Source organism: Apiospora hydei (genome assembly GCF_038363865.1).
Source record: "Apiospora hydei strain CBS 114990 chromosome Unknown utg000005l_segment0_segment0, whole genome shotgun sequence".
Taxonomy (NCBI): domain Eukaryota; kingdom Fungi; phylum Ascomycota; class Sordariomycetes; order Amphisphaeriales; family Apiosporaceae; genus Apiospora; species Apiospora hydei.
Window position 1 is genome coordinate 1614597 of NW_027117364.1, and position 12692 is coordinate 1627288.

Here is a 12692-nt window from a genome sequence, read left to right on the forward strand (position 1 = left end):
TCTGTTTCTTCAGGTTCTATATGATTATGTAATCTAGTTTTGAAATGGATATAAAATTTAAGGCTGTTGAAAGTTATGTTCTGTTTGTATGGCCATGGTCAACTTAATTGTAGGAGGATGGGAACCCCTTTCACCGTGGCCATCCTGTAAATCGCAGGACTCCTTGCTGTCTTTGAATATCTAATTTCTTGTATTCTTTCCCTCTTCCCAACATGGGCAATAGACACTAATAGAACCGGATGTGTGTATGTAGTGCTGGCAGGTCCTTTTTCGGGAAGCGGAAGCTGGGAAGGTAGCCAAGACTGTTTCGACTGCGATCCAAACTCTACCCAATACTGTTCAGAATCTGTCTCTATCGGTTGCACATTTGCGGGATCTTATGTCTGTAGCGGATCTTGTTTCCTGTATAGAACGTTATATTCGTCGAAACAATAACCCAGTTAGCTATAAAGCAACCAATTACTCAAGCTATAATTACTCGATGCCAACTGGGTTACGTAAGCTTGTATTAAACCAATACCATACTTGCTGAGTACCCAAGATATATACAGCCACGTTGGCCATCGTACCCCTGCTAATTTGTGCAGTCCTTATATGTTTCTGGTCGGGCGCCAGCCACTGCCAAGCAGCTCTTGCTGCACAAAGATAATTAAGGGAGTTGGGCACACCACGAACACCAATCAGACGTCGGCTCTAGAATAGAATGTCTGGCCACTACGACTGTATACGGATCTAGCGTTGATGTTGGCTTGCGCTACCCAACGCCACCGGTTCAGCTGTCGGTTATCGTACCCACCCAGCTTTCAACCCAAAACCATACATAGATCCAAGATATTCAGCCCGACTTCCATGGACGCTGGAACGTTAAGTTTTGTTTCTATTTCACTTTGGTCACATACTCACATACTGGTGGTATGGTTTTATACAACTGGGCCACGATGAAGATGGAGCTACTGTTATTCTCCGTCGCTGTGCTCTACGCATCGGTTCATGCCGATTGCTTAAGCCTCCCTACACCAACGAAACCACCACAGTCGGACCTTGGCGGTGAGCTACCGCTGACGCAAGATAAAGATGTCCCGCCGATGCCCGGTATAACCGCGCCGCCATCCGTCCCGGAACTGCAGGTCTATACCGCCCACCCAGACGACGAGGGGGCTCCGGAGGAAACGCCAAGTGGATGTGAGCTACCTGACCGAAGTCGGGATGACGAGCTACATCGGCCAGTTTCCGTGGCCCAATCCATCTACGGGCCCAAATTGTAGGTCTCTCCTTCTCAGTGTGCTTTCAGAAGATTCGTAGGCAGGAGGGAGGAATAGCAACTAATCATCAAGGTTTATAGGGGAAACGGCAACCTGCCAAAGCGGCGCAACTTTCGCAGTGAGAGGCGGCTACGGCGCGTGTTGCCATCCCACTGCCGCCGACTGCCAGTTTCCCACGGGTTGTGCGGGCCAGAACGTCGTTGGGCCGAACGGCATGAACGGTGCCTGGTAAGTTTTCTTGGCATGCTTTTATACTCCCCCCCCATCATAGAGTTGAACCTCATCCTGATATGCCTATAACAGTTCCGCTGGTTGGACTTGCCAGGACGCGGTGGTCCTTCAGTCGAGAGGCAGCCCCGATAGAAACACTTACATCATGTGTAAATCCGGCGCCTATTCGCAGTTGGAGACGTGGTACCGTAATAGGTTCGCTTGTGAGTATATACCTCTCTCTCTCTCTCTCTCTCCCTTTCACCTGTTGTAATCTAATATTCGCCGTCAAAGTTCCGCAAACCACGACAGCAGTGGTTGTCGTGGATCCGACTAGTGTCATCGTGCATTCGGTCACCTCGACCCGGAAGCGAACCACCACGACAAATGGCCAGAGTGTTGCCACAGATGAAGCTCTTCCGCCGCCTGATCCGCTCCGCGACCCTTTTAAAAACTCAGCCTCTCGGCAAGGGGGACAGCTGGGACTCCAGGGGCTCATCGCTATAGTCGCCAATATCTTGTATGTCTGGGCGTGAGGAATCTACTTCATACTACAAGGCTCCAGGGGTTATATAATTACAGACGTCTTAAATAACAGCTGAATCATTATTTTGTTGGTATTACACGCGATGATGAGATGATAAGCTTATGATGGTTTTGTTTTGTCACATGGGATATGAACAAGTGTGAAGTGCTTTTCCGCGTCGTTTTAAATTTCCGAAAACGGGCATATCAAAACTGCAAGCAACCCGCGACCCCTCCTCCAATTGGTGCTTTTGGATTTTTCATGTTGTCTTGATGATTCGTGATTCCCCATTCCTGGTCCATGCAAACTGTGTGTTACTGGCACAGCCCTGCCTTAGGTAGGAAATAGGGTCGAGAACCACTAGAACCCAAGATGAGCCCTCGACCACACCAAGTCACTCGGCGCCTCCATACGCATCATGCCCTCTATGACCTGGGCCCCATTACCAAAGGTCCCAGGGGTATTCCCAAAAACCTGCTCGCCAAAGAGGCGCAGCTGCATAGCGAACGACGTGTCGCCGTAGTGCTCGACGACCTCGTCCTTCTCCACGGCGCATCTCAGACGGGACCAGTCGTCCCCGGATCTTCCCAGCTGCACGCACGCCTCCTTTTTCACGTCGTCCCACCAGGGCGGCAGGAGCTCGGGCTTGGCCTCCACTGCTTGGAGGAAGCAGCGGAAGCTGGGCTCCGGGTCGGCGGCGCCGCCTTGTACGGAGCCGGCTTCGGCCAGGCCGTCGAATTTGACATAGTCCGCCATGCGCATGCGGTAACAGTCGATGAGGAGGCGGTACACGTCCTTCTCCGGGCGGTCGTGGAGCCACTTGCGTTCATGGAGATGGGTGTAAGGTTTGTAGATGGGTCCGTCAAGGCCACGAGGGGGAGACTTTGAGGCCGTCGTTATGAGTGACATCGAAGCATCCAATCTTATCGGGCAAGCGGTTCTGGGCGTTTGAGCTGCAGACCTTCTTGTGGGATTTCCAGTCGGCTTTTTGGCAGTCTCTCGAGCAGTAGAGAGTAGTTTGGCATTTGCTGCATTTCTTGAGGTCAATGCCTGTCTTCTTGCATGTGTTGCACTCGTTGGCCATCCTGTCGTCTGGATTGGTTTTCAATCGAAGGGAGAGAGTGATGAATGAAAGTAAGAATGAAATGGTAGAAGTGAAGCAGATGAAGGAGCGGGTGGTTTATATTGCTTTTTGGTTCTTTTTGCTTTTTGACTCATACTGTAGCACGTCACAATTGCAAGGTCTAGACGAATAAGCTCTGAAAGGCCTGTTTCCTAGCTCAGCAAAGCGTGACGATCGTTGTGTGTTATCTCAGAAAGTGTGATGAAGGAGGAAGAGAGAGGTCCCCCACTAGCTGGATGGTGGATAGTGGAGTAAGGTGTAGGTGCGCTAGTGGTGGGGCTTAACACATACCGGCAGGCGGGCAAATGTAAACCCGAGTAAAAAAGGGCGAGTTATATACTTTAATAGTAAACTATAGGTAGTAATATAAAACCGGCGTGCGTATTAAATATATATTAAACGTTACGAGGTTATATTATATAAAATAAACTCTATATAACGTGGTTTACTACTAAGCGAATTATATTACCTCTCGTATTATTTTTTTTATATTTTAATACTTTTATATAAATTAATTTAACTATAACGCTTTAAATTAATTAAAATTATTCGCTATTCGATTCGTTACTCGATTTTACATCTTTTATATATGTTCGCGCATTATAACCTGTTTCGCCGTAGATATTATAACGCCTGTCGCCCGTTACGCGCCTCTTCGATAAATTATTATTTTCGCTTTTATTAATCGCTGGCCGTTTCCCTTTTGCCTTCTCGTCTTGCAGCCTTCGAGATTCCTTAATCGTAAGGGCTTTTCTAAGCTAGACTCGCGACTTTTTAACTCTTCGGCGCTTCGAAAAAATTAAATTAGCCTTTTTTAAAGTACGTATCCGATTATATATAAAGGTTATTTTATAAACTATTTTAATTATACCCTTCGCTATTTAATTTACCGTATTTAAAATTAGCGTCGAAAAGCTTTTTTAATAAGTAAATTTTTTTTTAATATAAATAAAGTGCTTAACGTAGTTTATTATTACGCGACGTATATTACTTAGCGATATACTTTTTTATTTTTCGATTTTTTTATATAAATTAATTTAATTATAATACTTAAAATTAATTAAAACTATTCGCTATTCGATTTCTCGCTTAATTTTATATTTTTTTATATGTTCGCGTATTGTGACCTGTTTCGCCGTAAACACCACAGCGCCTTCCACCGGTTGCCCTCCGTTTCGACGAACCCCTATTTTTATTTTTATCGGGCGCTAAACGCTTCCTTTTTACCTTTTCGTTTTATAATTACTGAGATTTTTTAATAGTAAAGGTTTTTTTAAGCTGGATTTACGATTTTTTAATTCTCCGGCGCTTAAAAGGTATTAAATTAACCTTTTTTAATATATATATTTTATCGCGTATAACGTAGTTCACGGTTTAATTAAACACACGGTTTAATTAAACACTTTTTAAGGCCTCGTATAACGAAATATAAATTAATTTTATTATAACGTATTTAATATATTAAAATTAATTGGAATCCTTTTCTTTAAATATTTTTATATTATTTTAATAGGTGCGCGTATAATGCCCGGGCTCTCCGCAGATTTTATAGCGTCGCGGGCGCGTTTTAAGCCTTCTCGTACGACTATTACTCCGGCGCGATTTATCCTGTAACTGTTTATTAATGTCCCTTTAAAACTATAGGTTTTTTTAACTTATATACGAAGTAATTCTTTATTTTATAGCCGCTTTTTTTGTATAGCGGCGCCGGTTAAGTATTTTATTTACTTTTTATAGTACGGTTACTTTATTTTTTAAAAAAGCGAGCTAATATATTACCTGCGTTATACTTTTCGTAATTTAATTAAGTTTAATTAAAATCGACGTTAGAGAGTTATTTTAATGCCGTACGATACGGTTTCGAACGTATTCGGTTTAAAATTAAGCTTTAATCGGGTTATTTAAAATCTTTAATTCTTAAGGAATAAGTAGGCCGAAAAATATCCCCGGAGGTGTTAAAATACGTAGCTTTATATTTAACTATAAAATAATATATTTCGGATTATACGAGACGAGTCTTATCCTTTAAAAGCCTCTTTATATATTCGAAACGGTAAAAATCGCCTGGAACGCTTTTAAAAACGCTAGTAAGAAGTCCTCTTTTAAAATATAAATAATATACGCCCGTATAAAACCTTTAATTTTTTTCTCGTACGCCCTTTTTAACGCACGAAAATAACCGATATTAAAAGGTTAAAATTTATACGATAAATAAAAAAGCATGTAAAGTATAATAATCGAGTTTTTTTTTATAATAAAGCTCGAAAGCTATCGAGTGGTAACTTTTATAGCCGTTAAGGATTAATAGGCGGTAAGCACCCTTCGTATAAGATTTCGTGTATTTATCGAAGTATTAAATTTAATCCTCGCCTCTTTTATTCGTGGTCTAGCTATTTTTAATAACTACGATTACCTAGTTTTTCGGTAACGAGCTGTTTTCGTACCAGGAAAAAGGTGCGTTTTCCCGGTAAAAATAATATACGGAGGGATGGCGTAACCGTGTAATCCGACGCCCTGAATCACTATAACCCATTCCCGGTTCCTTTGTTATACTACCCTAGGCCTTCCGCGTTAATCGGAGGTGGTTATAACTATTTCGAACGAGATTTAATTTATAAAAAAACCCGGTTTCGTTAAAATTATATATATATATTTTTTAAATTTTATATTTATTAATTATATTTTATATAAAAATAAACTACGCGCGATACGCGTCGGGATTTTCGTAAAAAACTCTTTAATAATCGATTTTTCAGTTAAAACGCGTTTAGAGATCTAATTATCGTCGTATAAAGTTAATAGCTTAATTAACGCCGACGCGTCCCCGCGTCGCGTAGATTAAATAATCGATTCGCTATATTTTTAATATTATTTATTCGAAGCGGAAACGATTACGAATTTAAATTAATTATATATTCTACGATTAATTATTTTTCGAAATTCGTAAACTTTTACGTTAACGATTACGTATTTCGTCGTAAAATACTACCGCGACGCCGGTAACGTAAGGTTATATAAAAAATATTATATATTCGCGCTGCGGCTTATACATATAATTTAAGGTTTTTTTAAAGCGCTTAAAACGCTAATTATATATCGTTCTTTTTTTATTAATTTATTATCGTAGGTAGTAAAAATATAAAGCATAGAATATAAGTTATACGAAATTAAAAGAAAGTGTTTAATTAAACCGTGTGTTTAATTAAACCGTAGATTACGTTATATCTCGAAATCGGCCGAAATATAGCTTTTATAGTTATCGAGAATTAAAAAGCGATAGGGACTTTTTTTATATATTTTAATATATTTATCGAAATACTTAATTTAGTTTAAGCTTATTTCGTTATTAATTTAATTATTAAAAATCGCCTTAATTACTTAGTCGCCCGGTAAATCGGTTTCGTAAAACTAGTTCACGAAGTAATATTAACCTTAAACGATTAAAAAGGGCGGAATATACTAGCCTTACGAATTAATATATTTAATCGCTATTATTTATTCTCGATTATTAAGCTAAACCGACTTCGCCTTTTCACGCCGCTCGGCGCGTATTACGACGAGTATTAACCCGATTATATTTATTATAAAGCCGGTCTCGTTAAAATTTTAAAAGTCTTTATTAAAAAATACCGTATTTAGCTTTTATATTTATAATTAACGTAAATTAAGCGGAAATAACCTTCGTATTTTCGTAAAAAGCTTTTTAATAATTATATCGACGGTTTATTCGGGTCTTAAAGTCCGGGTTACGGTCGATAAAGCGCTTAACCTAGTACTTATTAACGCGCTCGCCGTCGCGCGACGCGGTAAAAAAATTAGCTATATTTTTTATATTAATAATATTAGGAAGTATTTTTTAAATATTTAGGTTAATTATATAATTTCGAAGTACCTTTTTTTTAGTTAACGTTAATTTTCGCTGTGGATATTAAATTTCGCGTCGTAGGATTCGGCCGTTTAATCGGTCGCTAATCGTCGATTATAAAACGTCGAAAGCCTTCGTAATAGCCTTTTAACTAATAGGTTTTATAAGATCTCGCATCGCTTAAATTATTAATTCGAGCTTATTTATTAATAAAGAATTAAGCATTATAATTATAAAAATAAAACGTATTAAAGTTTAATAAAAAATATTAATTAAGCTAGTAATCGGCGAAGTAATATAATCGACTTAGTGGTAAACCACGTTATCGTAAAAAGTGCGACCGTATATTTAAAAATTAATCGTAATAAAACTTTAAATCGATTAAATAATTATGTTTTCGAATTCTTTTACGGTAACCGGTTTATTATAAACGGTTTAAAAAAAAGATTAAACTTATACGAGGCGGACGTAAAACGCTTTATTAATTAATAATTATATTTATATTTCGATATTAATTAATACGCGTAAAAAAATAGCGATCTCGTCTCTTTTAATTATTATATTAATAATAAATACGTTACCTCCGATTAAATTATTAAAAGGAAAAAGTTCGATTATTTTTACCGTTAATTAATTAATATTAAATATAAAACCTAGGCGGGAAACTTTATTTAAGCTTTCTCTTTTCCCGACTTTTCTAACGAGCTATAAAATTTAATCTACTCGGTAATCGCATTAACGACTGCGTCGTCTTCCGAATATTAACTAGTAAAATGCCCAGCTTTTTTATAATTATAATAAGCGGATTTAAAAAGGTTCGGGGTAGTTTTAAGGGCTAAAAAGCCGCGTGTAGCGGGCGTGGTCGCCCAAGGAGCGTATGCGGGAGCTTTCGTTAAAACGGTTAAGGCTAAGTTAATAGGTCGATTAATTAACGTAATAATCGGAATACTTAAATTAAATATAATAAAATTAAAAAAGAACGAGGATATTATTTTAGCCTTTATTTTAAAAAGCTTAATAAAACGAGATAAATGCTTTTTAGCTATTTCTTTTAACTATTAATACGCCTTAAAATATTTTATATAAAACCTTTAAAAGTCGAGGAATTAATTTATATAATAATATAAAATAAAAGTTCGTAGCCGGTTAATATACTTTCGGTTTAGTTTATATTTTTACTCGAAGTGAGGGATTTTAATTAAATTAATTAACTTAATAAATTTCGCGTAAAACTCGAAGAATTCTACGTTAAAATTTATTTAAAAAGTAGTTAACGTGGTTTACTATTAAGTCGAATATATTATTAAGTCGGACATTTTTATTATCGACTTATTTAATTAAACTTTAACGCGTAATAACTTTATAACTATAATATTTTATTTATTTTAAAAAAAGCGGATAACCTTAATAATTTAAGCGTTACGAAACGGTTTAACTCGAATTAGTTAAAGAGCTACGGCGAAACACTACGTCGTTTTATTATTTACCCTTAGCGACCGACTTTACGGCCGAACCGCACGACGCGAAATCCGATACTTAAAATATAAATTAAATACGATTAAAAAAAAGGTGTTTTATAAGTATATAATTAATTTAAATACCCGAGGGATGCCTTTAAAAATAGCTAGTGTGGAAAATATAGCCAATTTCCTTATCGCGTCGCGCGGCGGCGACCGCGTCGGTAAGCACTAGGCTAGGCGCTTTATCGACTATAACCCGGACTTTAAAACTAGAATAAACCGTCGGTATAATTACTAAAGGGCTCTCTATAAAAATTCGAAAATTATTTCCGGTTAGTTTAGCCTAATTATTAATATTAAGGCTAAATACGGCATCGTCGACGAGAATATATAGAATTTTAACGAGACCGGCTTTATAATAGGCATAATCGGGTTAATATTCGTCGTAATACGCGCTGATCGGCGTGGGAAGGTAAAGTCGGTCCAGCTTAGTAATCGGGAATAGTTAACGGCTATTAAATATATTAATTCGTAAAGCTAGTGTATTCCGCCCTTTTTAATCGTTTAGGGCTAATATTACTTCGCGAACTAGTCGCGCGAAAATAGTTTACCGGGCGATTAAATAATTAAACCGATTTTTAATAAATAAACCGATAACGAGACAGGTTTAAACTAGATTAAACACTTCGATAAATATACTAAATTATAAATAAAAAGTCGCTACCGCCTTTTAATTCTCGATAGCCACGAGAGTTATATATCGGCCGAATTCGAGATATATTACTAAAATAATAATATTATTACACTTAGTATAACATGGTTTACTACTACGCGACGTATATTATTTAGCGACGCACTTAAATTTAATTTTAATATAATTAAATTTTAACGCGTAATACTTTTATAATTATAATGCTTAATTAATTTTAAAAAGATCGGATAGTTTTAATAATTTAAGCGATACGAAACGGACCGAATTAAATAAATTAAAGAATAATAATAAAAGCTTAACGTGGTTTATTATTAAGTTAAATATATTATTAAATCGAACACTTTTATTATTAACCTATTTAATTAAATTTTAACGCGTAATAACTTTATAATTATAATGCTTTATTTATTTTAAAAGAGCGGATAACCTTAGTAATTTAAGCGTTACGAAACGGTTTAACCTAAATTAATTAAAGAGCTACGGCGAAACACTACGTCGTCTCATTATTCACCCTTAGCGACCGACTTTACGGCCGAACCGCACGACGCGAAATCCGATATTTAAAATATAAATTAAATACGATTAAAAAAAGGTGCTTCGTAAGTATATAATTAATTTAAATACTCGAGGGATGCCTTTAAAGATAATTAATATAAAAAATATGGCTAATCTCTTTATCGCGTCGCGCGGCGGCGACCGCGTCGGTAAGCACTGGGCTAAGCGCTTTATCGACCGTAACCCGGACTTTAAGACCAGAATAAACCGTCGGTACGACTATTAAAGGGCTCTTTATAAAAATCCGAAGGTTATTTCCGGCTAGTTTAGCCTAGTTATTAATATTAAGGCTAAATACGGTATTATTAATAAGGACATATGGAATTTCGACGAGACCGGCTTTATAATAAGCATGATCGGGTTAATACTCGTCGTAATACGCGTTAATCGGCGTAGGAAAGCGAAATCGGTCTAGCTTAATAATCGGGAATAATTAACGGCCATTAAATGCATTAATTCGTAAAGCTAGTGCATTCCGTTTTTCTTAATCGTTTAAAGCTAATATTACCTCGCGAACTAGTCGCGCGAAAATAGCTTACCGGGCGATTAGGTAATTAAACCGATTTTTAATAAATAAACTAATAACAAAACAGGTTTAAATTAAATTAAGCACTTCGATAAACATATTAAATCGTAAATAAAAAATCGTTACCGCCTCTTAATTCTCGACGGCCACGAGAGCTATATTTCGGCCGAATTCGAAGCATACTACTAAAATAATAATATTATTACTATTAATATACCTCTTTATTTATCGCACTTATTTTAACCTCTCGATATAACACTTTATTCGCCCTTAAAACGTGCTTATTCGAAAGAAATCGAGCTATTTATTAAAGCTTCGATAAACTATATTACGAAGCTTAAGTTCTTTATCGCGTTTAAAGCCGTATATTTTACTGTTTTTACGGAAATTAATATTAAATTTAAATTTAACGCATCCGGCTTAGTACCTCACTATTCGAATAAAGTGATAAATAAACTAAATATACAACTTTAAACGCCTACACCGGAGCAGTCGCGACCCGGGACTCTAAGCACGTATAACCCTTAAACGCCGTCTAACCCGTAATAAACGACTAGGCACTCTATTTATATTAAAAAAGAGTGTTTACTTATTAAAGAAATTTTTTAACGCTAATTTTAAATACGGTAAACTAAATAGCGAAAAGTATAACCCGAATAGCTTACAAAGTAACTATATTAAAAAATCAGGTCCGCACCCTTTAAAATGCTAATTTAGCCTTTTCGAAGCGCCGGAAAGCTAAAAAATTACGAATCCAGCTTAGAGGAGCCTTTACCATTAAGGAATTTTAAGCGCTATAAAACGAAAAGGCAAAAAAGAAACGTTTACCGACCGGCGAAGGCGAAAATAGTAGCTCGTCGAAACGACGCGCGACGGGCGGTAAACACTATGGCAACTGCGGCGAAACCGGTCACAATGCGCGAACGTGTAAAAAGGATATAGAATTAAGTAGCGAATCGGATAGCGAGTAATTTTAATTAATTTAAAGCGTTATAATTAAATAAATTTATATAGAAATATCGAAATATAAAAAAAGTATTTAACTTAATAATATATTCGACTTAATGGTAAACTACGTTATAATATACCTAAATTAATTTTACGTTATCGAATCTACGGCCGAACTTTAAAACGCGAAATCCGACCGAAACGACGTAAATTAAATTTAATTAAAAAGGAAGTATTTTATAAATATATAATTAATTTAAATATCCGAGGAATACCTTTTAATTTCGCTAGTGTAGAAGATATAACTAATCTCTTTACCGCGTCGCGCGGCGGCGACCGCGTCGGTAAGCACTGGGTTAGGCGCTTTATCGATTATAACCCGGACTTAAAGATTAAAATAAATCGTCGGTACGATTATTAAAGGGTTTTTTATAAAAATTTTAAAGTTATTTCCGGCTAGTTTACGCTAGTCGCGAATATAAAGGCGAAATACGGGATCGTTAACGAAAATATTTAAAATTTCGACGAGACCGGTTTTATAATAGGTATAATCGGGTTAATACTCGTCGTAATACGCGCCGAGCGGCGTAGAAAAGCGAAATCAGTCCAGCTTAATAATCGGGAATAAGCAACGGCGATTAAATATATTAATTCGTAAAGCTAATATATTCCGCCGTTTTTAATCATTTAAAGCTAATATTACCTCGCGAACTAGTCCCGCGAAACCGATTTACCGGGCGACTAGGTGATTAAGCCGACTTCTAATAGTTAGACTAATAACGAGACAGGCTTAAATTAGATTAAACACTTCGATAAATATATTAAAGCGTAAACGAAAGGTTCCCACCGCCTTTTAATTATCGATAGCTATAAGAGCTATATTTCGACTAAATTCGAGGTATATTATTAAAATAATAATATTATTACACTCGATATGCCTTCTTATTTATTTTATTTACTTTAGTTATTTAATATAGCACTTTATTCGGCTTTAAAGCGTGCTTATTTAAAAGAAATCGAGCTATTTATTAAGGCCTCGATAAATTATATCACGAAACTCGAGTTTTTTATCGCTTTTAAAGCCGCGTATTTCGCTATTTTTATAGAAAATAACATTAAATCCGGATTTAATGCTTTTAATTTAATCCTTTATAATCTTAACGAGGTAATTAATAAGTTAAATATACGTTTTTAAACGTTTATATTTAATTTATCCCGTCCGAGGACGGTTAATACTTATAACCCTTAAACGTCGTTTAATTTTTAATAGATAATTAAATACTTTATTTATATTAAAAAAAGGTAACGTGGTTTACTAGTAAGCGGGATATATCACATACCGGGACATTTTTTCCACTTTTTAACACTTTTATATAAGTTTATTTAATTACAACACGCTTTATTAATTAAATTCACTCGCTATCCGATTCGTTACTCGATTTTATATTTTTTTTTACATGTTCGCGCATTATGGCCTGTTTCGCCGCAGATCCCACAACGCCTGC

The 12692-nt window shown here is 36.4% G+C and overlaps 2 protein-coding genes across 2 annotated transcripts; one reads left to right on the forward strand and one right to left on the reverse strand.

The window, feature by feature from the left end:
• Positions 1–938: 938 nt before the first annotated feature.
• PG997_005983 (uncharacterized protein) lies at positions 939–2008 on the forward strand (the record flags this gene model as incomplete). The annotated part of the gene is made up of 4 exons (XM_066810298.1): positions 939–1261; positions 1335–1490; positions 1566–1696; positions 1767–2008. 4 exons carry the CDS (start codon positions 939–941, stop codon positions 2006–2008), a joined length of 852 nt encoding a protein of 283 aa, XP_066669221.1.
• A 350-nt stretch (positions 2009–2358) lies between these two features.
• Positions 2359–3082, reverse strand: PG997_005984 (uncharacterized protein; the record flags this gene model as incomplete). The annotated part of the gene is made up of 2 exons (XM_066810299.1): positions 2359–2880; positions 2960–3082. 2 exons carry the CDS (start codon positions 3080–3082, stop codon positions 2359–2361), a joined length of 645 nt encoding a protein of 214 aa, XP_066669222.1.
• Between the last annotated feature and the right edge of the window lie 9610 nt (positions 3083–12692).